At 44.2% G+C, this 27,539-nt stretch overlaps 2 protein-coding genes across 8 annotated transcripts in view; one reads left to right on the top strand and one right to left on the bottom strand.

Annotated features, from left to right (window-relative positions):
* The window catches only part of ARHGAP19 (Rho GTPase activating protein 19), an 80,456-nt gene extending 71,591 nt beyond the window's left edge, over positions 1 to 8,865 (top strand). For all 7 annotated transcript variants that reach the window (XM_050802899.1, XM_050802898.1, XM_050802896.1 and 4 more), the window contains 3 exons: positions 1,238 to 1,348; positions 1,900 to 1,978; positions 4,955 to 8,865. In XM_050802899.1, the coding sequence (XP_050658856.1) occupies positions 1,238 to 1,348; positions 1,900 to 1,978; positions 4,955 to 4,965 (201 nt within the window). In that variant the 3' untranslated portion in view covers positions 4,966 to 8,865. The remainder of the gene's footprint in view (positions 1 to 1,237; positions 1,349 to 1,899; positions 1,979 to 4,954) is intronic.
* Positions 1 to 27,539, bottom strand: part of PGAM1 (phosphoglycerate mutase 1) — a 1,080,404-nt gene that overhangs the window by 210,411 nt on the left and 842,454 nt on the right. The gene's annotated exons all lie outside the window — the stretch shown is intronic.

The raw sequence follows: 27,539 nt of genomic DNA, 5'->3' as shown, positions 1-27,539 counted from the left end.
TTTTTTTTTTTTGTGAGACACAGTCTCACTGTGTTGCACAGGCTGGAGTGCAGTAGCATGATCTCAGCTCACTGCAACTTCCGCTTCCCGGGTTCAAGTGATTCTCATGCCTCAGCCTCCCGAGTAGCTGGGATTACAGGCATGCACCACTATGCCCAATTAATTTTTGTATTTTTAGTAGAGACAGTATTTCACCATGTTGGCCAGGCTGGTCTTAAACTCCTGGTCTCAAGTGATTCACCCGCCTCAGCCTCCCAAAGTGCTGAGATTATAGGTGTGAGCCACCGCTCCTGGCCTAAAATATTATTTTTAACTTGTGTTTTCCCTCAGCCTTATCAAGGTATAATTGACCATCTAGCCTATCTCGATCCCTTTTTTGGCTAGAGATTTTTCCTGTAGAACTCCTCTCATGTAAATTATTTATTAAATCAGAATGTGCTGAATATTGCTGCTGATATTTATAATGTAGGGTTTAATGTTCTAGTTTTGATATGTTCTTTTTTTGGAATTCAAATTTATTCTCTAAGGGAAAAAAAGAAAGATTTCTCCAAAGATGGTAGAATTGTCACTGTTGGCGGTTATGTAAACTACATCATTTCTAAGCTGTGCAGAGATGAAAGAGCTTTTAGTCTTGCTCTGAATGTCAGTATAGTCATGTGACCCCCTTAGGAAGGCCTCTACCTTCTTGTCGCTATATTAAGAACTCTTATAGAATGTCTCCAAATGTTCCAGTCCTGTGTGAGTAAATGACAGGGAGGAAGAAGTGCCTTAGAGAAGAACCAGCCTAAGTATCCCTTAGTGGTGAGTAGGGGGGAGGGACTTTTTAAATAGTTGCGAGAGACAGCACATCTTTGGAGAAAAAATTATATGATGAGTAACTGGTGTTTCTATATTGTGAGTTAACTGGTCTCAGAAGCACACTGTAATTGACCTATATTAGCTTGTTTAAATCCACTATAAAGTTGCTTCTAACCTTTCAGCCCTTTTAAATGTGGAAGAAAAGTGATCACTTAAACAAAAGTAATGATTTGGGGTTTTTTTGGTAACATACTTTGGCCTCTCTTGTGTAAGATGGCCTGAGAGGGTCCATACAGAGTTATCAGAATGCTGAGATTTTTTTAACCCAAGGACATAACAGTTTTGAAGGCTAGTATACAGTTTTGAAAGCTATCCTAGCCTTCACCACTATTGATACAGTAGGTGTTTATAAATCAAATGTTTTCTGTTCTTAAATCAGCGGAAGGTCCTGGGAAATCAGATGATGTCAGAAAAGAAAAAGAAGAACCCCACTCCAGAATCTGTGGCCATTGGTGAATTGAAGGGAGCCAGCAAAGAAAATAGGAACTCAGTAAGACACTGTTCTTTGGACTGTCTGTCTGTGTGTATATATTTGTAGAAAAGAGGAAAATTGATATACTGTCATCTGTTTTTCTGTGTTTCTTTGGGCCATTCAAATGGCTTTTTCTCAGTCCTTTCATTTATGCTACCTTCTTTCTGTTGGTTTTCATTGATTCATTCAACAAACACACATTTTGAGTTCAAGAAGGATATCACTAGTCACAAGCAGATGAGTAATACAGTACAATAGCTCCTTAAACAAGTGCTGGAGGAAGCAGTTAGTTCTTACTGGGAGATTCCACAGGTGACAGGTGACACTTGAGCCACAGGTGACAGGTGACATTTGAGGTCTACATTACCTGTGGGGTGGTGCTTCAAGATATCCTAGGCATGCCTACTTCATTAAGCCAGCAGTAAATCAGTTAAGATTAATGAGATATAAATATGTCAGTCTCAGAAAAACTCTTCACATTGAAATTAAACAAATAATTCATTTAGTAAAGTCTCTCTATAGGAATGCCATTAGAACATTGAAACCACTGTACAATTTTCTTATTACAGTTATTTTCTGGCTCTCCAGCTGTCACGATGACACCAACAAGATTGAAGTGGTCTGAAGGGAAGAAAGAGGGGAAAAAAGGTACTAATTGTACTTACTCTCTGTTCTTACTAAATGTAATTCCTTTCTGCATGTAGTCAGTAGCATTTGTTTGAATTCCCAGGATAGTACATTTGTAGTCAGAAGTGACATAAAAATTGCAAGACCACATCCTTGCCCTTGAGTTCATACCCCAGGTGGTTATTGAACCATCCACTCAGCATTGTCTTGGGTGCTAAGGGGTAGAGCTGTGAACACAGACCTACATGGTCCCTGTGTTCTTGTACAGACAGGACACATGGGGAAAATACCTTAAGAATACTTGCGAAGCAAATTAAAAACAAGTGTAAATGGATTTGTGGAACCAAGTTCAACAGTGCTGGGAGCATGCTTATGGAATAGTTAGTTTTTCTGTGTAGGCTAGCCCTAATTAGTGAAGCTTTCCAGATCAACAGCTCGTGCCTAAGAATCCTGGACGTCATATCGTACAGCATATTTTGGGGGCTATTTAGGACAAAGAGGACTGTTTAATGCTGGGACTGCTGATAGTCCCAGGCTCTTCTGGTAAAAGGCTGCTGTGCCTTCCTCTGAAGGAGCCAAGTGGGCCAGTGGAAAGGCTGTGAGATTTGTGGTTAGTCCTGATGGGAGTTATCATTCCTCTGACCCAGGAAAACCACTCATTCTCTCTGAATTCAAGTTTTCTCCTCTGAAAATGAGGATAAAAGTTACATCTACTTCATAGATTTATTAATTTATTATGAGGCTCAATTGAAATAATGTTTTGGCAGCACATTGTCATTGTTAAAGCATTAACAAGTGGTTATAGTTGTTACTATAGAGAACGGGCTGAAACCTGGTCTTGTTATATAAGGCTCATGTGGCAGCTGAAGTGAGTCTGGTTTGACATGATCGTTTTATCGCTGGGACATGAGCATAATTACTATTTGAGACATCAGCAATAGAAAGAGAACAAAAGCCTAATCCTTTTGGATAAATTCTTTTCTGGAAAATTAGATTTCAGTATATTCTTCTTACTTATCCTTGAATGAATTATCTAAACTCTCTTTTCTTTCCTGCTTGCTTCTGTCTTCTATGCTGGGCTGTCTAATTGAGACAAGATGGGTGTTTGAGTTTTTTGTGTCTAAATATTTCCATATGTCCGTGAATCAAAACCAAGCATAAGTTATTTTTGAAGGCTACATTGTTTTGTATCAGTTACACCTTTTGTTGCTTTCATTTTTGAAAGACATCTGGAAATAATATCTTTCTGTATTGACAACTCTACCTTGGAAATAAAGACATTTTTTAAAAACCAGTTTAATATTTCACCAGTAAGCTTTAGAGCAGGGATTCTTGACCTTGTCATCTGTGGACTTCCTAAATGGTCTAATAAAGTTCTCGGTATTGTTGATGGAATCTTTTATGTAGGTATATATGTGTGTTTTTCTGGGGGAGAGAATATATAGTTCTAATTAGATTCTCAAAAATGTTAGTAGTTCATAGAAGTCGAGATAACGAATGGCCCTCAATTGGATCAGGCAATGGCACTTTCACTTTACTGTCTCCTGGTCACTTCCTCTCTCTGGAAATGCCTTCCTGGTGTTATGATGCTATATTATTCTCTTTCTCCTTCTTCCTCTTTAATTCTTTTCCTTGTCTGCAGTGGCTTACTGTTGTTTGCCTATTCCACTACATCTTTATTTTTTTCAACACTCTATCTTAAGTTCTCTGCTCTTTTCTGCTCTTGCTTCTCCTGCCTCTTTGCAGCTTGGTCTCCTTCCACTGCTCAGCTCTGCTCTCTTTGTGATAACTACTTCCAGCCTGGCAACTCCAGGTCTGAACTCTCTTCAGACGTTGGCAGTCTCCAAGCCCACAGATCCAGGTGACTGCCATATATTTCTTTTACACAACAATGAATACACAACCCCAGAGTTTTTGATAGTGATGTTTATAATAAAGGAAAATATTCTTTGAAGAAGATAATGACATTTTATTACTATGATCAACAACATAATCCAAAAAGACTTTTATTTAATACAGGATTTCTCAACCTTGGCGCACTACTACTCCCGCTTTGTGGCGGGAGCTGCCATATGCATTGTATGATGAGCAGCCTTCCTGGCCTCTACTCTGTAGATGCTGGGAGCATTCTTCCCCCCGTTGTGATAAGTAAAAGTGCTTCTAGGCATTGCCAAATGTCCCATGGGGGTGAGAAGGCAAAGTCACCTTCACATGAGAACTACTGATTTAGCACCTACTTATTAATGGCCATTAGTTTCAGTAGTCAAAATCTTACCCATTCTTCAAAGTCTAGCCTAAATCTCACCTCCTCTTTGAAACTTTCTCTGGCTAATGCAGCTAGATATAATATTTCTTCCTTTGAACTTATTAATGCTACAAAAATATTGACAGTATGATTTACTATATTTACTTCACATGTGTTGTCTTATCTCTGTAACTAGTTTCTCTTCTAGAAGACAAACGTCAGACTTAGTGTATTTGTGGCCTTCTGTCTCCTGTTCTTCTCTTCCTCTGAAAAATGACAGTGCCTTGTGCTGAGTTGACTTTTAGTAAACATTCACTGTTGAGAGGGGTAGTGGTGGTAGGAGCATGAGTTCTGCATTCAGCTGGGCTTGGGTTCCATTCCCAGTTTTGCTGCTTGATAGCTATTAGTCCTCGGGCAAGTGAACTGTGTAGGCTGTGGATTTTTCCTCTGTAAAATGGTAGGAGTAGTACCTCATATACTGGTTATTGTGAGGATAAATAATGTACATAAATAACTTAGAGCAGCACAAAATATGCACTTATTCTTAGCTGTTATAGCCATTAAGATGATTTAATGAACGAGATTATGTCAGGCAGATGTTTATTTGGCAGAGTCACAAATTCTTAATTAAACTCATTAGCCCTCAGTTTGGAGAAGATACTAAGTGTAGACCCTGTGGCTTCTGAATGGGATGTTTGCAAAAAGAAATATTTAAGAACATGTCTAATGCTCTTGTTTTTCCTTCAACCTAGGATTTCTCTGAAGGATCCAGAGTTGTCTCCTATGGTCCATGCAGAATTTTCTCTTTAGTGGACAAGGTGTTACTCCTGCCCACAGCAAATCTTGGACTTGCAGCTTGCTTGCTGCATTTTGAATTGTCAAGGCCAACTAATACCGTGACCCAACTGATACCTCTAATCCCACTCACTGGATGATGTTTGTAAGCTGTGCCTTCTGAGAGAGTGCTTAGGCTCTCTCTCTCTTTTTTAATATTATGGGGGAACCACTAATTGTCCAACCAGCTTATATAGCACAGTAAGGTGGGCTTCAGTGCTCATTCAATGTAGGCAGATTCCACTTTTGAAAAAAATATGAGATGTGTGCTCAACTGCCAGTAATTTTTGAAAAAGCACTGTCAGTCCTAGTGGCTTGATGTTATTTTTAATGGATATTTTGGGTTTTTCTCTGTTTTGATAGTGTTGGGTATTTGGTTGTTTTTGTTTATTTCTTTGTTTTAAAAGCCATGTTTTTGGATGGGCTCTAAGCTAGATGCCTTTCCCTTGTTTTCACTTTGAGCGCTGGGAAAACTCTTTATCTTATGAGGCTGTATTCCTCAATACCTAATTTGTGTCCAAAGAATTTATAGCTTTTCTGGACATTATTTCTTGGGTCAAATACCAGAGTATTTGACCTGCAGTATTGAAAAAGAGAATTCAGAATGATACAATATTTTAACAAATCTTAATTATTAAACTCTTTTCCTTCCTTCTTTCCATCCATTTCTCCCTCCCTTGTCCATCTCTTTCTCTTTCCCTTTCCTCAGTGATGTCATAATAATTGTGTTTTGCTGAACTTGTTACCCATTCAATTTCCTCTTGACTAAAACATCTCTGGTGCCAACGTAATACTTCTGAACCAAATCACTGTGACTCAAGAAAAGTCACTGACAGCATAGTAGAAGTTTGCTAAAATATTTGTATGTGGGGGAAGCTCTGGAGTGTGCCTAGGAGGGGCTGGCTGCCTTTATGTCCCAGGATGAGTCTTTATGGGTGGGATTATATTGCACCCTCTCAGGGTGCAGGCTAGACCGTCTCCTGAGAATGAGTTAGAATCCAAAAAAAGAAGCCAGCAGCAGCCTCTGCAGGGTTGACACGATTTAAAGGAGAAAATGTTCTTATTTGGAAGCAACTGTGGCTTATCACCAGTGTTCAAGGAGTATTACTGTGCCGCCCTCTCCTTGTCAGAAGGGGCACAGGTGGTAATTTGGAGATGGGGCCAGAGCTTCTGGTTTTTGGACTTGGTGTGTTCACATATGTTGGATGGAGCAGTGGCATGGCTTCGACCTAGTATGAACTGGTGTCTGCCCAGAGAGCAGCACGTGGCAGGGGAGAATGCTCAGGTTTGTGCCTGGCTCTGTGGAGCTCTATAACCCTTCTCACCCTGTGAGTTGGAGCCGAGTCAGGCCACTATGGGGAAGCAGTTGCCCCACAAAATGTGGTTTACTGACCTATTTCTAAACTGTTGAATATGCTGCACCATTGCCGAAATGAAAGATGACTCTGGGGGAGCAGAGTTTGGTCTTGTGCCCAGCTGGCAGCCCTCTCTGCCAGCCTTTCTGCTGCTTTTGCTGCTGTAACAGCAATAGTGGAGAAAAATGTAAAATTTGGTCTTCCAGCTTAATAGAGTGTGAACAATAGATGGGTTAGGAAAACAAAACTGCTTAGAAGCCCCTTTCTCTAGAGTAGTTTTATGTCATTTTTAAAAACGCATATTAGCAAATTCATTTGCGTAGGTTTCTATTAAATATTTGACTTTTTTTTCTTATTAAGAAAATGAAATCCCTTACACCAGATAGCAGTTAATTCAAACAGAAAACCCTTTTGGTATCACCAAATTGAAATGGTGTTCTTCCTTAACTCTTCCTTCTTTCCTTTATTTGTTTAGATGTGCTTCATCCTGAAGTGGTGCTGTGGTCTGTTCAACAGGGCTGGCATCAGGTAGAGGGAGCAGAGTGGTGACCTGATAGCTCCTTGTCATTGTGTTAGTTTTTGGTTCTATTTAAGGGAAGTAGCTGAGATTGAGACAGATGTAGATGCTCTTTGGGTGAATGGAATCAGAAAGCAAGGGTTGTGTTCTGGGGTGAGGGTTGCGAGAGAGATATTTATCACATGCACATGCGTTTATATAGCTGGTCTCCTTGGGTAGTTTGTGTGTGTTTTGTTTATTTATTGAGGATGTTTTCCCTTGCTTTAGGGGTTTATAGGTCATTTTTCTTAATAGAAGCTGTGATTGACTTAGAATCCAAATTTGAGGAGTAAGCAGCATAACCTTCTACCTTGTAATATGTAACTATTCTAATCCTGTGGAATCTTACAGAAAACACAGACAAAACCCCTTTTATCATTTGCCACAGAAGCTGCTGTCTCCCTTCTGATTTGGTGGGCAGGTATTGTTTTTGAGCCAGTATTTAACAGAGTTTTTTAATCTATAAGATTGTTTTTGAATCCATTTCATTGTGTTTGTTTTTCATGTTGGAACAATCTCTTTGAGAGTGCCTCTTCTTGTGGTTTTTACAACTTCATTTCTTTCTGGGGTCACCTGTGATGGGCTTTGATGTGGTGTCAATATGGGGCGTTGTGTTTGTGCCAGGATACACATATTAAACTGTAGGCCACCTTCCTGGTCCAGACTGTACTGTGTGAACCCCACTGACTGAACTGGTGAGAACCGTAGGTGTTGGACTTTATCACCTTTTACAATGATAAACTTTTGCATTGGGACCAATGAATGTGGTGTGGAAAACGCTGCCAGCAGTGAAAGAGCATCAGGAGATACTGACTCTTCCTGAGTGCCAAAATAGGAGCAGGTAATGAATTGTAACCAAAACTACAGCTGATCCTCCACAAAAGAAAGTTCTTTACCCAGAATGTCCTTCCAGAGTCATTCAGGAAGGATAAGGGAACACCCTTGGGAAATGGGCTAGTGGAGGGCTGTTGACTACAGTGACACCTGGGTGCTCCAGAGGTCTGTTTTGTTAACCTAGAACAGAACAGTCGATCCTAGAGTGTCAGAACAGAGCCATTCTTTCCTCCTGAGTAGGAATGTTTCTGTTCAGCTTCCCTCACAGGAGCCTGTGTTAGCATACAGTTGAAAATACTGCCTTCTAGGAGAACCTGTGGTCATTGGGAACGTGCCCCACCGTGACTGGCCATGCAACCGGGTGATTTTTAGAAATAGATGTCTCTAGACTCTGTCTTCTTTCCTACAAGGCCTCATACAGATGCTTGAGGCTAATGGCCCCCATTCTGAGGTCATTTTTGTGTAGAACTCCTTTCCCCAGGAGAGAACCTTATCTCTGCCCTCCTTTACCCTGAAACCTTCAAACAGAAGATAGGACCTAGATCTAAACCTAGATACTAGCATTTTGTGGGCTTGTCTAGAATTTGGGGAAGATTTGGGTTCCTAAGATGCACAGGCTTTTTACACCAGTGGTGATTAACTCAACTAAAACTCACTGTAGGAAGTTAGCTTCCCTAGACAGCTAATGCTAAGATCTTCTACCAGCATAGAGTTGACAGAAGCAGGCCAGCGAGGAGATGTGGGACATAATAGCCTGAGTGCTTGGGTTACCATGGAGACTGGAGTGTGTGAGGCCATAGCCTATGCTAAAGAGCCATGGAGCCCTCCCCTGGCCATGTCTGGGGACAGATAGAACCTGTGGGAGGAAATATTCCCTCACCCCAGGGTTCTTTCTGCAGAGCAAGGGTTGTCTTTGTCCTATCCCTGAGCTTGCTCAACAAGAGACACAGGTTTCTTAACTGTTTTGTTTAAAGTTTTCATTCTTATCTGACTATATGTGTGTAATTGTAAAGAAACGATCCTATGCATTGTCTTTCTTTTATATTCTTGTAATATTCTGAAATTAAAATTGTTTTGTTTCATATACAGAGGTTTGACTGGTCTATTAGTTCACATTTTGACTGCTGATTTTGAAGAGAGCTTTTCTCTTGTTCTGAGGAAAGTGAAGCCTCTAGAAAGGCTCCTCTTTGGCTTGTTTTTAGCTGGGTGGGTGGGTTCGGGAGGAGCGGGGTTTTTGGCTGATAAGAAGTATGATTTGGAGCCTCCAGGATCCTGAGCTTCCTAATTTCCCATGACTGAGTCTAGAATGCTTCACATGGGTTTCAGTTTCTCACATTTTTATTTCTTCATTTAAAAAATAAGGAGTGATGGTTACAATAACAGGAAAACCTAGATGAGGTTTTCATTTGAGGCAGGAAGGTGTGTTTAGACAGCTCAGGTTGAAATGTTCCTGCTGCTGTCTTAGTGGGCTTGGGCTGCTTTAACAGAACACCATAGACTAGGTGGCTTCTCAACATAAAAAATGTGCGTCTTACAGTTCTGCAGTCTGGGGAGTCCAAGAACATGGCGCCAGCAGATTGGGTGTCTGCTGAGGGTGCACTCCCTGGTTCACAGACAGCCGTCTTCACTGTAACCTCACATGGTGGAAGGGATGAGGGATCTTTCTGGAGCTTCTTTTAGAGGAGCACTAATCTTATTCATGAGGGCCCTGCCAAAGACACTCCCAAAGACCCCTCCTCCCAAAGATCCTACCTCCGAATATCATCACATTGGAGATTAGGTTTCAAAAGTAATTTGTGGGAATACAAACATTCAGTCTATAGCTGCTGCTTTTTTTTTTTTTGGAGATAGCATCTTACTCTGTCACCCAGGCTGAAGTGTAGTGGTGTGATCTTGGCTCACTGCATCCTCCGCCTTTGAGGCTCAGGTGATCCTCCCACCTCAGCCTCCCAAGTGGCTGGGGCTACAGGTGCGTGCCACCACACCCAGCTAATTTTGTATTTTTTGTAGAGAAGGGGTTTTGCCATGTTGGCCAGGCTGGTCTTGAACTCCTGGACTCAAGTGATTTTCCCCGCCTCAGCCTCCCGAAGTGCTGGGATTACAGGCGTGAGCCACTGTACCCAGCCTGTGGCTGTGATTTATTAGGTATGTGACTTTGGGTATGTCCCTGAATCTCCTGTCCCCTCATCTGTAAGGTGGGGAGAATGGTATCCATCTCAATAACAAGGATCTCGCACGGAGGATTTTAATCTAAGGTCTGTGATTATGCTTCAGGACAATGGTTTGCCCCTGTAATTCTATGTAAAATTTTGTGTACATTTGCATTTTTCTAGGGGAGAGATTCATAACTTCTATAAGAATCTCAGAGGAATCCTTGATGATTAAAATACTGAGAATCACTAGCCTTACACAGTGCTGGCAGATGGCAATTATTCATTAAAGGTTAATTCTCTTTCTCTCTGCCAAGGATAAATTTTATAATCAGCAGGTCATTGATGCTGACATAGCTACTTTGATGACAAAGGTGTTATTTAAATCCTGAATAGAAATAAAATACTCTACAGTTGTCTTTACTTTGTTACTTACCCACACATTCCTCTTTTGCCATGTTAGCTTCTGAGGCGCTATTCAGAGCTACTTGTCCCTCTCTCCTCAGCCCCCAAGGACCAACTCCTATTACTCACTGTGAAGAAAGGAGCCAGGTCCTTGAAAATGAAGCATGGAGAGACTCTTAAAGTTACATGTGGGAAACTGGGTGATGCCAAGAAAAGGGAGTGGCAGGGGCAAGAGGGACATTTTGAAAAACAGGAAGAGGACCAAAATGCTGAGTATAGTACTGAGCACATAATCATTAATCACTGAATTGTAGAAAGGACTGAAGAGGTAGACATGCATTAAATAGTGGAAAGGGGCCAGGCACAGTGGCTCACAACTGTAATCCCAGCACTTTGGGAGGCTGAGGCGGGTGGATCATCTGAGGTCAGGAGTTCGAGACCAGCTTGGCCAACATGATGAAACCCGATTTCTACTAAAAATACAAAAATTAGCCGGGCATGGTGGCACACACCTGTAATCCCAGCTACTTGGGAGGCTGAGGCAGGAGAGTCGCTTGAACCCAGGAGGCCAAGATTGTGCCACTGCACTCCAGCCTGGGTGAAGACTGTCTCAAAAAAAAAAAAAAAAAAAGTGGAAAGGGAAGATAGAAAACCAGAAATGTGTAGAGTTTTCCTCTCAGTCCCCCTTCCTGGTGGGCTAGTTCCATTACCTTTGCCTGCTATGTGGGCTGCCTGTATTCCTACCTGTATTCCTGATTTTGAGGGGTTCATGGAATGGGAATGGTGAAGACTGCTGAACCCCAGGCCAGAGGGTATGGTGTAGAGGACGTCATGCTTGCTGAGATGCTTCAAGGCCCAGCCTCTTGATTTTCACTATTAAAAAAAAAAGGAAGAAAAATTGAAGTTGAGCAATGACTATGTCTTGGTTCAGGTTGATCATTAATATCTAATCCTTTATCATCAGTGTCCAGTGCCCAGATCCTGAGTGTTCTATCCTAGAATCCGGGTTAGGGTGAATAGCTGGGGCCACTGGTGTCATGCTAGCTCTCCTCTTTTATTCTCAGAAATAGGTTGTTTTTATTTCCAATGCCTTAGTATTGAGGAATGCTTAATTCAATTGAACCGTATCTGTGGGCAAAAGAGAAAAGAAACAGGCTAAAAATCATGAGCCCCAAGGGCAAAGAAACCAAAAAAGTGAGGCCAGTGCACTAGAAAAGAGCTGCAGTTCAAGCTAACAAGGTACACAGTTGACCCTCGGACAGTGCTGGGGTTAGAGGCGCTGGCCCCCATGCAGTCAAAATCCACATATAACTTTTGACTTCCCCAAAACTTAACTACTAATAGCCCTATGGGTAACATAAAGTCAATTAACACAAGCTTTGTATGTTACATGTATTTCTTTTTTTTTTTTTTTTTTTTTTTTTTTTTTGAGACGGAGTCTTGCTCTGTCCCTGAGGCTGGAGTGCAGTGGCGCGATCTCAGCTCACTGCAGGCTCCGCCTCCCGGGATCATGCCATTCTCCTGCCTCAGCCTCCTGAGTAGCTGGGACTACAGGTGCCCACCACCGCGCCCGGCTAATTTTTTTTGTATTTTTAGTAGAGACGGGGTTTCACCGTGGTCTCGATCTCCTGACCTTGTGATCCGCCCGCCTCAGCCTCCCAAAGTGCTGGGATTACAGGCGTGAGCCACTGCGCCCGGCCACATGTATTTCATATAGTATTTTTTTTTTTTTTTTTTTTTGAGACAGAGTGTCGCTCTGTCGCCCAGGCTGGAGTGCAGTGGCCAGATCTCAGCTCACTGCAAGCTCCGCCTCCCGGGTTCACGCCATTCTCCTGCCTCAGCCTCCCGAGTAGCTGGGACTACAGGTGCCTGCCACCTCGCCCGGCTAGTTTTTTGTATTTTTTGGTAGAGACGGGGTTTCACCGTGTTAGCCAGGATGGTCTCGATCTCCTGACTTCGTGATCCGCCCGTCTCAGCCTCCCAAAGTGCTGGGATTACAGGCTTGAGCCACCGCGCCCGGCCTCATTATAGTATTCTTATAATAAAGTAAGTTAGAGAAAACAAAGGGTTAAGAAAATCTTAAGGAAGGGAAAATATATTTACTATTCATTAAGTGGAAGTGGATTGTTGTAAAGGCCTTCATCCTCATTATCTTCACATTGAGTAGGTTGAGGAGGAAGAGGAGGGGTTGGTCTTACTATCTCAGGAGTGGCAGAGATGGAAGAAAATCTGCTTGTAAGAGGACCTGTGGAGTTCAAACCCATGTTCTTCAACCGTACATGGTCCAGGGCATATACACACACACACACACACACACACACACACACACACCCCAACCTTGGGGGAAATGTCAGTTTTCCACATGGACACAGCTGGGGCGCACACACACACACACACACACACACACACACACACACCCCCCCCAACCTTGGGGGAAATGTCAGTTTTCCACATGGACACAGCTGGGGCTCTCTTGACTCATGGCAATTGCAAATTTAAGGTTGCAGTTGAGGCCAGGCACCATGGCTCACACCTGTAATCCCAGCACTTTGGGAGGCTGAGGCAGGCAGATCACTTAAGCTCAGGAGTTCGAGACCAACCTGGGCAACATGGTGAAACCTGTCTGTACTAAAAATACACATACACACACACACACACACACACACACAAATAGCTGGGCGTGGTGGTGTGTGCCTGTGGTCCCAGCTACCCGGGAGGCTGAGGTGGAAGGATCACTTGGGCCCAGGAGGCGGAGGCTGCAGTGAGCCAAGATCATGCCACTGCACTCCAGCCTGGGTGACAGAGTGAGACCTTGTCTTAAAAAAAAAAAAAAAAAGCTTGCAGTTAAGATCAGCTCAGAGGGGAAAAGAATAGCCCTCAAAGGAAAAATGTGAATGTGATATACATAGATATATTCTAAACATTATATCTAATTATAAAGAATGAATCACAAAATTAAGCATCTTAAATATAGGCATGAAAAAATAACCCTCAACCAGGAAGCTGCAGCTCTATCCGATTGCATCATTTGAGAACCAAGAAAAGCAAGTCAGCACACTAAGCATGAGAGAAGCAGAGGTTATTCCTCTGATGGGGTTCAATATTATTCATTTCCTTTCTTCCCTCCTTTCTTCCATTTTTTTTTTTTTTCTTTTTTAGAGATGGGGGTCTCAGTATGTTACCCAGGCTGGAGACAGGAGTTCAGTGGTTATTCGATGGCTAGTTCAGGTTCTGATCACACCCATGAATAGCCACTTCTGGGTGCAAGTGATCCTCCTCGCTCAGCCCCCTGAGTGGCTGGGACTACAGGCACATGCCACCATGCCCAGCAATAGTCTGTTCATTTTTATAGTTGTGTTAAGGAAGGTCCTTATATGAGAAGATTCTATCCAGGGGACTGAAACTGTTGCAGTGGAAACACTATCCTTTTTAGAAAGTGGCATTCTTTGGAAGATATATCCAACCTCAATCTCTCCCATTGGGGTTGTGTTGTATTTGATGAGCTAGGAAATTTCAACCAAAAAGCAAACATCAGTTCCACTAAAAAAATCTCATTTGTGTTTTATTTGCCCTCAGCTCAATTAAAAAAACTAAGAATTCTTTACTAGTCATTCTCTACATAATCACATTTCTTAGTCTCATGTTAGAAGCTTCTAGAAACAAGAGGCTGTGGTTTCATTCAACTAAGTTCCATTGGTTCACTTGAAGGGCTGAACATAGTAATTCAGACCCACATGACATTCACAGTGGATGGTGAAAATGGGTTTGATGGTTGGTGCCAGAGGAAGGAAACCACACCAGAAACCACAGCCCTGGAGTCTGGATTCAGTTACTTTGTCTACATGAGAATATATGAAAACTAAGTATTAGGTTGGTGCAAAAGTAATTGTGGCATTTTAATGGCAAAAGCCACAATTACTTTTGCACCGACCTATTATACAATCTTGCTAAGTTTCAATTTACTTAACTGTAAAATACAGATAATAACAACCACTCTACTTCTCCATATAATGTACTCTGAAATCCAGATGAGATCATGTATTGAAAAGAGCTTTATAAATTGTAAATCCCTGTGGAATGTGTACATGTGGCAAATAGCCTAAGAAAGTTCTCAAAAACCAGTATAGCTTTTTACCCCATTTGAAGTTGTTAACATCCTAGAGTCTACTGTGTGTCCAGCCTGAATGAAAAGACATTTCTTGACACTAAAAAATTAATGAAAATTGTGAGCCCAGAAGCCATTGCTCAGCACTCATGTTCAGAAGTGGGGATTGCTGAAGGCAGCCCCTTCTGCTCACATACTTCCCTTTTTCCAGCAGGGCCTCTAAGGAGTTCAAATTTCTTGTGAATGAAAACTAATTTATTGAGTATTTACTATCTACTGAACTCAGTGCTAGCCAATTAATTCCTTGTCTCATTAAACTCATACATCTCTGTGAGGTATTGTATTAGTCTGTTTTCACACTGCTATAAAGAAGTACCTGAGACTGGGTAATTTATAAGGAAAGGAGGTTTAATTGACTCTGCATGGCTGGGGAGGCCTCAGGAAACACAATTATGACGGAAGGCGAAGGGGAAGCAAGGCATGTCTTACATGGCGGCAGAGCAGGGTGGCAGAAGGGGACTGCCGCACACTTTTAAACCATCAGATCTTGGCTGGGTGTGGTTGCTTATGCCGGTAATCCCAGCACTCTGGAAGGCCAAGATGGGCAAATCATCTGAGGTCAGAGTTTGAGACCATCTGGGCCAACATGGTGAAACCCTGTCTCTATTGAAAATCCAAAAATTAGCCGGGCATGGTGGTGCACACCTGTAATCCCAGCTAGCCGGGAGGCTGAGGCACAAGAATCACTTGAACCTGGGAGGTGGAGGTTGCAGTGAGCTGAGATCACGCTGCTGTACTCCAGCCTGGGCAATAGAGCAAGGCTCTGTCTCAAAAAAATAAAAATAAAAAAATAAATAATCAGATCTCCCTCACTATCAGGAGAACAGCATGGGGGAAACGACCCCCAAGATCCAGTCACCTCCCACCATGTCCTGCCCCTGACCTGTGGGGTTACAGTTGGACATGAGATTTGGGTGGGGACACAAAGCCAAACCATATCAGGCACTGTTATCTCCAACTGTATAGAAGACACATATGAATAGTTTGATAACGTATGTTGTCAGCTACAAAGAAACACAGCTGACAAAGTGGCCAAGCTAACATCCAGCGCTAATGGACTCTCAAAACTGTGGTCTTAGGCAGGGGTTACACACCCCAATATCTACAGGAGCCAGGAAGGTCATGGAAGGTAATGGAACCTCAAGCACTTCAAGATATTTAAAAACACCGTGGAAGCCAAACCTGACCCCTCTGCGGCCTGCGTTTGGCCCAGGAGCCCAGCTGGCATCCTCTGCATGGCGCTGGGCTGCTTCGCTTCTGGCTGCTTCCTGGTCTGCACAGGACACTCCCAGAGCCTCTCAGTGCCGGCTCCGAGAGGACAGCAAGAAGCGTGCCTTCCGGGAAGAGGAGAAATGGCATTCGGACGCAGGAGGACGTCCGCTCACCCCGCCAGCACTCCCCACTCCCCGCAGGAACTGCTTGGGGACGGTCTGTCCTCATTTCTCTGCTCTTCTGCACGCCCTGCCCAATGTTTTCATCTCTGGCCATAGGTGGATATTAAGCACTGGAAATGTGGCCCATCTGAACTGAGATGTGCCGTGTGAAATACCGGAATTCGAAGATGTAGGAAGAAAAAAGAAATGTAAAAATATCTTCATAATTTTTTACATTGATGACATGTTGAAATGAGATTTTGAATATGTTGGGTTAATAAAATATATCATTAAAATGAATTCAACCTGTTTCTTTTAACCTTTTTAATGTGGCTACTAACTAGAAAACATAAAATTACACATATGGCTCATGTTATATCATGATTGTCCCAGAACCTCTGGGCCTCTAATCCTATGCTGTGCTTTCTCCTCAACAACCTACTCCACCAGAACCCATGGCCACATCTTTTTTTCCTTTAGTTAGTCCTTAGTCCACTTTGGGGAGGAGAAGCAGGGAGAGCTGGTCAGAGGACAGGACAAACACTAAAAATGTCACCCCACCCCCATGAGATACTACCCTGGTCATACAGACCCACCAAGTCTTTCTGCTCAGGTTAGAGGCCTTGGGCCAGAGCCTTCTGCCTCTTCGATGAAGAGCCATGGGGATTTACTGGACATTTAATGACCCAGTGATCCAGGCTTTAATAAGTACTTTGATGTAACCAAAATTGGCCATTAAGGAGAGGTCTTATATTGTAGCCCCTTCTTTTTTTTTTTGAGACGGAGTCTCACGCTGTTGCCCAGGCTGGAGTGCAGTGGCGCGATCTCGGCTCACTGCAAGCTCCGCCTCCCGGGTTCCTGCCATTCTCCTGCCTCAGCCTCCTGAGTAGCTGGGACTACAGGCGCCCGCCACCGCGCCCGGCTAATTTTTTGTATTTTTAGTAGAGACGGGGTTTCACTGTGGTCTCGATCTCCTGACCTTGTGATCCACCCGCCTCGGCCTCCCAAAGTGCTGGGATTACAGGCTTGAGCCACCGCGCCCGGCTGTAGCCCCTTCTTAAACACCTGCCGTATGTGCTGTGTGACAGGACCCAGGAAGAGGAGAATGGAGCGGAGAGACATGGCCTTCTTTCTGGTCCCTGCTTCCCTCTTCCATGGGAGCGTGAAAACCTACTCTTTCCACATGGGGAGGAATATAGAACCATCTGGTGTGGAGGAAAAGGGGATATATTTAGTCTGAAGCAAATCTTTAGCAGAGACATAGAATCAAAGACGGTCATAGCTATTTGGGACCTGAGAGACAATGGATCCCAGTGGTTTCAGATGGGTTCATGCACCACCGCCAGGGTTACTGTGAGGAGGGGAAGGGCGTCAGAAGTACAGCACCTGATTCTCCACATCCTCTTCAGCCAGGGAGCTCCCTTGTACTGGTTTAGGGTAAGATTTTGTTTAAATAAGTGGCTTGAAAATCATTGAACTAGCCCATAAACCATGTGTTAGAGAAACAGTTTTGGAAAGATGGCAACTTAGGCCCAAGCTGATGCATTAGTGAGGGGCAGTGTGGGGGACTTGAGTCTATCTCTTTTAAAATCAACTCTATTAAGCATATAGTTTGATACTTTTTTTTTTTTTTTGAGACTGAGTCTCACTCTGCCGCCCAAGCTGGAGTGCGGTGGTGCCGTCTCGGTTCACTGCAGCCTCCTCGCCTCCCGGTTTCAAGCGATTCTCGTCCCTCAACCTCCTGAGTAGGTGGGATTACAGGCAAGCGCCACCATGCCTAGCTAACTTTTGCATTTTTAGTAGAGATGGGGCAAGGCTGGTCTTGAACTCCTGACCTCTAGTGATCTGCCTGCCTTGGCCTCCCACAGTGCTAGGATTACAGGTGTGAGCCATTGCGCCCAGCCAGTTTAAGTTTTGACAAATATATACATCTCTGTAAACACCACCCCAATTAAGATGTACATTTCCGTCACTCCAGAAAGTTGTCTCATGCCACTTTGCAGTCAGTTCCCATGCCCCTGCCCCGGGCTACCAGTGATTTCATTTCCATCACTGGAGAGAGCTTTTGTTATTAAACCCACCCTTAACTCACGGTTGGTGTGCTGACCATGCCTCCCACTCTCTGACTGACCCTGTGTTTCTGGGTGTTCTGATATGGACAAGGGAGGATGCTTGTGACATGTTTCTGGGAGCAATAGCAGGAATGAGAAGACCCGTTCTGGCTTATGGGAACCTGAGTTCCTTGAAGGCCAGGGCTGTTCTTTATATTGTTTCCACACTACCTAGTACAATGCCTGGCACGCACGAGGCCTTTGGTGAGGGTGGAAAAGTAAGGTGCAAGGGTGGGTGGGCGGAGGCCTGGAAAGATGTGTACAGGAGGTCCAGGGACACTTCCTGGAGCTGCTACTTAGAGACGAGTTACCTAAGGACTGGGGCTTGGGGCGCCGTGGGGCAGAGGCGGATGTTTTGAGGGCCGAGTTCATTCGTTCCATGTGTGTTTATTGAGTTGGTGATTTTCACAGGGAGTCCTCAGGGGTGTCAGAGTCGGGTTGGGGGTTGAAGGAAGGGAGGTGCTGGATGGTCCAGGAAGGTAGGGCTGTCAAGAGCCCGGGCTGCAGATGAGAGGAGGAGGGAAATGGAAGTCCTGAGGGGTAGATAGTTCATGGTAGGATAAAGTGTGTTGTGAGAGAGCCAGGCTACATGGCAGGCATCATTTCCCCAAAATGACTTGTTTTTTTTTTTTGAGACAGAATCTCGCGCTCTCTCCCCTAGGCTGGAGTACAGCGGCACAATCTCGGCTCACTGCAACCTCTGTCTCCCGGGTTCAAGTGATTCTCATGCCTCAGCCTTCCAAGTAGCTGGGATTACAGGCGCACGCCACCATGACCTGCTAATTTTTAATATTTTTAGTAGAGATGGGGTTTTGCCATGTTGGCCAGGCTGGTCTTGAACTCCTGACTTCAGGTGATCCACCCGCCTCTGCCTCCCAAAGTGCTGGGATTACAGGCGTGAGCCACTGTGCCTGGTGATAAACAGTTTTTAATAGTGTTTAATATGTGATAGAAAAAATATAATTTGAATGTTAAGTCTGAATTTCTAGATTCTTTAGGACCAGGCTAAAGTGCATATTTGGGGTTGTTTTGTTTTTTAGAGACAAAGTCTCACTCAGTCGTGTTATCCAGGCTGGAGTGCAGTGGTGCCATCATACCTCACTGCAGTCCTGGCTCAAGCAATCCTCTTGCCTCAGCCATCCGAGTAGCCAGGATTACAGGCACATGCCACAGTGTGCAACTAATTTTTAATTCTTTTTTGTAGAAATGGAGTCTTGGTATGTTGCCCAGACTGGTCTCATATTCCTGGCTTTAAGCAAGCCTCTTGCCTCACTCTCCCAAAATGCTGGGATTACAGGCGTGAGCCACTATGCCCAACTAAAGTGTGTATTTGAATTTGTATCAAATTTAAAATCTTGAGGAAGAAATAGAAAAGTGGCCTGCATATGTGATAAAAATACTGAAAGTTTGCTAAAGTTTGGTGAAGATTACCATGGGCAAAATGGTGAAGGGGATGACAGGGTAGTTTTAGGCACAGGAGTTCCTCCGCAACAGATAGGGGCTCCACTGGATGGAGAGGGTGGGAGGGGAGCGGAGGGGATCCTGAACAAAAGAAGCTGTGAGGGTTTATAGGGCACTGGTTCTCAAACTGACCAGGCAGCCAAGTCACCTAGAGGTATTTCTGAAGCATGGCCACGCCTTACCCCTGGAGTCTCCGATGCAGGTCTGAGGCCCAGGAACTTGCATTTCTCATTGGTTCCCAGCTGATGCTGATACTGTTGGTCCAGCATGACACAGAACCGCTGATGCAGAGGTGGCCAGTGGGTGCGCAGTTTGTGCCCAGTGGTGGGTGTGGATACAGGGAGGCCGCCCACTGCGGGAAGCGGAGGGGCCGGTGTGGCTGGGAAGACACCCAGGCAGAAAGGTGGGATTGAGCCTTGCCCCACAGGACGAGAGCAAGCTCATGAGCTGGCGCCTGGTGCTGTGCACACAGTGGGCACCGAGGTGGGCAGGGGCCCAGGAGGGCGGCAGCTGGAGCTGGTCCTCCACAATTAGAGAGGCCGATTGCCTGGGCCACACACCTGCAGCGTAGTGCTAAAGGGGAAAAAGGGAAATAAATCCAGACCCTCTGAGAATGCCCCCAGGAGGCTGCCTACTCTAGTTTTTCTGCCATTTTGATTAGCTCTGAGAGAAAGGAAACCAGCTTCTCCCGAGCACTCGCTGTGTCTTAGGCATTTACATGGCTTACCGCATTTAATCATCATAGTACCGTGATGTCGGTATCACCCATCCATTTTTAAGGACGAGGGAACTAAGGCCCTGAGAAGTGAAGGAACTTGCTCGTTGTTATCTAGGTGGACCTAGGATGCAATCAGCCTTGGGGCTGGCTTGTCTGATTAAACCTTCCCGAGGCTTCCCTCACCCCCAATATTATCATTTGAATGTGTAATCAATAGAAAATCAGTATGTAATCAGTATAATCCATTGTTAAAGAGCTACTTTACCTTCTTTTTTCATACTAAGTCTTAGAGATTCAGTATGCATGTTACATCTGCAACCCATCTCCATTCGGATGAGTCACATTTCAAGTGCTCCATAGTCCTGTGCCCGCTACCCCTGTGGGACAAGAGCTGCCCGCGGGGATGAGAATGTCGTGTCACATGTGCCTGTAATCGCCATTTCTACCACTAGATGGCGCAGGTGAGCTTCCCTGGTTCAATGCATCAGGTGTTAAAGAGATGGGTGGGTGGGAACTTAAATTTCCCTGTCTTTATTTGTTTAAATTTTAATCACTTTCTGCCAGAAATGAGATTGAAAGATTCCAAGCCACTACATACTTACTCTAGAAAAATCACAGGTAGTTGGGTCCGCCTGTGTCTGGATATAACTGTAGAATGGAGTTCTCCAAGTTAACGTCCATGTAGAATACGACGTTTATTAAAAGATAAATAATTTAAAAATTGCAATTTAAAGCTTACACATACATTATTAAAACTTAGTAGTAACTGTAGTAATTATTTAGAACTCAGGCAAAACAAGGATTTTTTTTGATGAGTATTTTCTCACTGGCATTGTTTACAATTGCAGGTGTATTGTGATAATAAAAAGGAGACCAACTATTAGTTAATTATTTAAAAAATTCTTCATAGACAAATGACTCTTTTTTGTTTTTGTTTTTTGAGACGGAGCTTTTCTCTGTCACCCAGGCTGGAGTGCAGTGGTGTGATCTCGGCTCACTGCAACCTCCATCTCCTGGGTTCAAGTGATTTGCCTGCCTCACCTACCGAGTAGCTGGGACTACAGGTGCACACCACCACTCTCGGCTAATTTTTGTATTTTTAGTAGAGACAGAGTTTCGCCATGTTGGCCAGGCTGGTCTCGAACTCCTGACTTCAGTTGATCCGCCTGCCTTGGCCTCCCAAAGTGCTGGAATTACATGTGTGAGCCGCTGCACCTGGCTGACAAATGACTCGTGTTCTGCACCCAAGAGAAACTGATTCCACAATGCACCCGCTCATCACCCCCCAGCCTTGGTCCACCATTGGTCCTCGCCATCCTGGAGTTTCCATTCTATTTCAAGGATGAGGAATCTGAGCCTAGAGAAACACAGTGTTCCCACTCCTGTCACATGGGTGCTAGTGGCAGACCTGGAACTGGAAGTCAGGTACCCCAGACTGCCTGCCCAGTGCTCCTTTCACTGGGTCATTCTGTTTCAGCATTGGTGGCCGTGGCAGCCATTTCTGTTTCTCATGTCTCTAAACCCTGAACCTGAGACAGTGACCAAGGGCCCAGCCCCTGCTATGTCATTGATAGTCTGAGCATAGGGCTGGGACCAGAGGAGGCCCCCAGTAAATTGTTGAGTGAATGTTGAAAGGAAGGAAAGAAAATGCCCTCCAGGCATTTCAGAAGCTCATCATTCCCGGAGGTGGGGGGATCTCAGCCAGCCATCTGGTGGTAGACTAACTACATTGGACCCACCGTGGAAGGGACATCGATTTTGTCCTCATTGCAACAGACTTTTATTCTCGATATGGATTTGTCATCTCTTCCCAAAATACTTCTGCCTGTGCAACCATCTGTGTTCACGGAATACCTCATTCACTGTCATGGAATTCTATATAATATAGCTTCTGTCTTGCTCTGTTGCCCAGGCTGGAGTGCAATGGCACGACCTTGGCTCACTGCAACAACCTCCACCTCCCAAGTTCAAGAGATTCTCCTGCCTCAGCCTCCCGAGTAACTGGGATTACAGACACCTGCCACCACACCCAGTTAATTTTGTATTTTTAGTAGAGACGGGGATTCACCATGTTGACCAGGCTAGTCTTGAACTTCTGACCTCAAGTGATTCACCTGCCCTGGCCTCCCAAAGTGCTGGGATTACAGGCATAAGCCACCACGCCTGGCCCTCTTTTTACTTTCTTATTGTGGCTCCAGAAAATGTCAAATTACCTATGATAGTTTAATAGGTAGTATATGTATATGGCACCAGATTCAAAAGGTATGAAATATTGAGATTCACAGAATGGAAGAAAATATTTGCAAATTATATATCTGACAAGGGAGTGGTGTCTAGGATATATAAAGAAACCTTTTTTTTTTTTTTTTTTGAGACAGGGTCTTGCTCTGTTTCCCAGGCTGCTGTGCAGTGTTGTGATCACAGCTCACTGCAGCCTCAACCTCCTGGGCTCAAGCAATCCTCCCACCTCAGCCTTCCCATTAGCTGGCACTATAGATGTGTACCACCATGGCTAGCTAATTTTTTGTAGAGACGGGATCTTGCTATTTTATCCAGGCTGGTCTCAAGCTCCTGGGCTCAAGTCATCCTCCTGCCTCAGCCTCCCAAAATGTTGGGATTACAGGCATGAGCCACTGAGCTTGGCCAAGAATTCTTACAACTCAACAATAAAAAAGGCCGGGCGCGGTGGCTCAAGCCTGTAATCCCAGCACTTTGGGAGGCCGAGACGGGTGGATCACAAGGTCAGGAGATCGAGACCATCCTGGCTAACCCGGTGAAACCCCGTCTCTACTAAAAAATACAAAAAACTAGCCGGGCGAGGTGGCGGGCGCCTGTAGTCCCAGCTACTCGGGAGGCTGAGGCAGGAGAATGGCGTGAACCCGGGAGGCGGAGCTTGCAGTGAGCTGAGATCCGGCCACTGCACTCCAGCCTGGGCGACAGAGCGAGACCCCGTCTCAAAAAAAAAAAAAAAAAAAAAAAAACCCAATTAAAAAATGGGCAAGGATCTGAATAGACATTCCTTCAAATAAGAACAAATGTCCAGTAAGTGTATGAGAAGATGTTCTGCTGCTTGAATCCAAAGAGTGTTAGTTCATGTCCTATCCAGGAGACGATTTCCCCCGCCTTGACTTTCCCTAGTATCATTCAAGCCCCAGCTTTTAAGATCCCACCCCTTAGAAGCCTTCTCTCTCCAGGCAGAGCTCTTGGATCCACTAGCTGACTTCCCACAGCAGCATGAACGCATCTCTTCTGGAGCCCCGGTCACTTGCACGGTGTTTATGTGACTGCCTTTCTCAGAGATGGTGAGCTCCTGCAGGGAAGGGATCAAGTCCTATTCACTCTTGCATCTCCCCAGCTTAGCAAGGTGCCTGGAACACAGCGAGGACTCGGCGTCTGACTGGCTGGCTTGCAGGAAGGACAGCCGTCTCTATTTTTAATTCTTTTAGAGAGAGGGTCTCACCCGGGCTGGAGTACAGTGGTGAGATGACAGCTCACTACAACCTTGAACTCCTAAGGGCTCAGGTGACCCTCCTATCCCGGCCCGCGGGATCGTCAGAGCAGGCCCTGGAGGAGGGGGTGGGAATTTGGGGAACAAGAGACACGAGAAATGGAGACAAGACAGTATCCTGATCAAGTCTCGTTTAATGGCGGTAATGCACTGCCTTATATACACTTGGAGGGGAAGGGGTTGGGCCAAGGCGGAAATGATCTCATTGCCGAGGGCGTGGCCAGGTTGGTTTCGGTTTCTCCGGTCGGACTTCATGTTGCGCTTGCGCTATTAAGTAACAATTTTCCCGGGCGCGGGAAAAGTGAGTGAAGAAGAAGCAGGAAGAGCGCCATCTTTAATGAGGTATTAGTACAGGGGAAAAAAGGCAAAGATAGGGAGGAGGTAGAAGGTGGAAATGAATAGAGCTCAGGCGTTTTAATCATTAATTATTATTTGCTATGGCCGGGGCGTGCAGCTCCGGACAGGTCCCCCCTTTTTTTTTTTTTATGATAAGAAAACCCCTCGGGAACTGCGCCTGTCTTAGGTTGGGTCAACTCACCCCCACCTTCTAGGCCCGTCATGGGATAAGGCAGCAGCAAGGGCGGCCCTCCTGTCTTAGGCTCCGATGGAGATAGTGTCCTCTTACCCGTCATTGACTGTCCAGTTCAGCACACAGGGGAGGTGGTCTTATTAAGGTAAATAAGACTCACCATTTTCAGTCATCTCAAGGCGATGATAATGGACCTGTATAGGTTTGGCCTGGAAGGGCTCAATCTGTTGCTTGATGAATGCCATAAGCTTATTAAGAATTATAGGCCCGAGAGTGAGGAAGAGTAGAAGAGTAAGTAAAGGACCAAGAAAAGGCAGGAGATAGGGGAGAAGTCCATCGAGTCCAGTCCACAGTGGATTGGCGGCCAGGCCTTTTCTGCGCTTTTCTAGTTCTTCTTGCAAAGTTTTTATTTTATTTCTGACGATTCCGGATTTGTTAGCGTAAAAACAACATTTTTCCTGTAGGGCCAAACAGATCTCTCCCTGTTCTGCTGTTAGTAAGTCTAGACTTCTTCTATTCTGGAGAACTACTTCAGCTAATGAGTCTACTTGATCTTGTAGATCCTGTATAGTACTGGATAAGGTTTGTACATCAGAAATTAATTGATTGGATAATTTGGTATATTGGGTTAGTGAAACTCCTAGGCCTGTAGCCCCTGTTGTAAAAGCGGTGGTGATTCTTAGTCCAGCCAACAAAGGAATAAATTGTATGGCTTGTTTTGGCCTATATAAAAAATGTTCAATAGCAGGGATGGGGACAGGTTCATCTCCAGGGATGATATCAATATCGGGGAGAAGAGTGGCCAGAACACAAACCCCTGTCCAATTTATGGGTAGATAAGTATATGCCATGTTATTTCCACAGACAAAAACCGAGCCATTTACAGCACATAAAGGGCTGGTGGTATTGATTATAGAGGTGCAGTTGGTGAATATAACGCAACCTAGATCGATTTCTTCAGTGTTATTATATGATGGTGAAAAGAGGCAAGAAGAATTAGAAAACGTCATTGGTTGAACCAAGAGGGGAGAGATAATTGGACAAGAGTTATTGACTAAGGACTCACCCGAGTAATTGACATAGGATAATGAAAGGTTAGGTATAGCTAGAGGAGTAGGGGGACCCATTTTTAGACAAAGCCAGCAATCATGGGCAAGGCTTGTATTGGACATTTGGAGTAAATTGTAAGTGGCATTAAGGATATTAAAAGTCTGAGCATCAATCATAAGGTTATCTCTAACTTCAGGCAGGGCCAAAGGGTGATATTGAAGTTCAGGATATAGGGCTTTATGAATTTCTTCTAATTTTTTTCTGAACAGTTTTAATTCTAGCAGTATCTAATGGACCCCCTCCATCAGAGATATGGACGGGGGCGGTAGTGCTCCAACAAACAGGCTGTCCTTTTTGGCCGTTACAAGGAGATTGTACAAGTTTATTAGTGGATCCTAATACTTGTACGTCATTGATGCCTCCTGTTTGCGTTTTCAGTAACGTGGCCGTATAATATGTTCTATTGCCTGATTTGCATTGTTGATAGGAGGTATAACAGGAACTATGTACAGAAGATTGGAAAGAGCTACAAGGGCATTCTAGGAGCGGCCCGCTAGGTGAGGTATCTCTTGGGGTAGACTTACATTTCCATAACTGGTTTGGCATTAGGTAAGCTGTCTTGCCCGTGCAGGTCACCTGGGTGATTCTATCTGACGGAGGTTCAGATATTTGTCCCCCTCTGCAGTCACAAGGCTGGCCGTATTGCTTTCGTAATAATTCTCTTGCCTTACGAGGGTCACCAAAACCTGCATAGACTGTCACTATGTTATATAGAGCGATTATTCACCAAAGGAATTTCACGTTAGGCTTCATTTTCTGAAAAACAAGAAGGAAAGAACTTCTCAGGGAGATTTATCTTCCCTGGACTGACAATGGTTATGATTTATTTGTCTTACCAATCTTTCAGGCAGCCATCTGGCTGCATCATTTTTTTGTGAGAAGATGCATACTGAGCCTCTTCCCCAAATTAAAACTGGATCGGGGCCATGCCATGAATTATCAAGTGGATCTTTCCATTTCACCATTGCAAACTGTTTTTGAGATTCAGGATGCCAGAAACGGTCGGCAGCCGATTTTCCATGACTGTCCAAATTTAAAAAATTAAGGATAAACAGGGCATGATTGAGTATGTTTCTGGGGGTACCCTTCACGGGGTACCAGCTCCCCCCTTTTAATTTTGTGATAATAGTTTTTAATGACAGATGAGCTCTTTCTACTATACCTTGTCCTTGGGGATTATATAGGGAATGCCTGTGGTATGTTTAATTTGTAGGGTATTACAAAATTGTAAGAAGGTTTTGGCTATATAACCGGGGCCATTATCTGTTTTGATTTGTTTGGGTATTCCTAAAATAGAAAAGCAGTGTAATAAATGAGCTATGACATGTTTGGTGGCCTCTCCTGTTTGGAGAGTTGCACTGATGAATCCACTATAGGTGTCTATGCATACATGGATATATTTTAGTTGACCGAATTCTAAGTGGTGAGTAACGTCCATTTGCCAAATTTCGTTGGGGATGAGTCCTCGGGGGTTAACTCCTAGATGGGGAACAGGTAAATATGTTATGCAGTTGGCGCATTGTTTAACTATTTGTCGAGCTTGTTCTCTGGTAAGTTTAAACATAAGTCTTAAGGTTTGGGCGTTTAAATGATGTAAGGCATGTGCTTTTTGCGCTTGTTGCAAATTGTCTGTAGTGACTGTGGCTATGGTTTTTGTTGCCGTGTCGGCTGTTGTGTTACCTTGTGTTAAAGGTCCCGGTAATCCTGAATGTGCTCTAATATGCCCAAGAAAAAAGGGAGTAGTCCTTTTTTGAATAAGTTGTTGACATTGTAAAAATAGGTTAGCTGTGTCTGAAATATGTTTAATTTGAGACACGGTCTCTAAGAGGGGTATTGAATGAGCCAGGTAGGCGCTGTCTGTATTAATGTTAAGTGGCTGACAAGGAAAAGCTGATAGTGCTGCAATTATAGCTTGCAATTCGACCAGCTGAGCTGATGTATAAGTGGTCTGGAATTTAACGACTACATTATTGTAGGTGTAAGCGGCAAGTCCTGTGGAAGACCCATCAGTGAAAATTAGTAATGTGTCATTGAGAGGTTCTTTACTGGTAATATGGGGAAACACAAACGCATGAAGTTTGCAAAATTGAATGAGTTTGTTAGGTGGGTAATGGTTGTCAATCGCGCCAGTGTAAAAAGCGCAAGCAATTGGCCAGGCTTCTGTATTTTGTAATAGCCAATGGATGTGTGCTTGAGTGTAGGGTTGTATAATAGTAGAGGGTTCTATT

Source organism: Macaca thibetana, chromosome 9, assembly GCF_024542745.1.
Source record: "Macaca thibetana thibetana isolate TM-01 chromosome 9, ASM2454274v1, whole genome shotgun sequence".
Taxonomy (NCBI): Eukaryota; Metazoa; Chordata; class Mammalia; order Primates; family Cercopithecidae; genus Macaca; species Macaca thibetana.
This window is presented reverse-complemented; position numbering and strand designations above follow the sequence as displayed.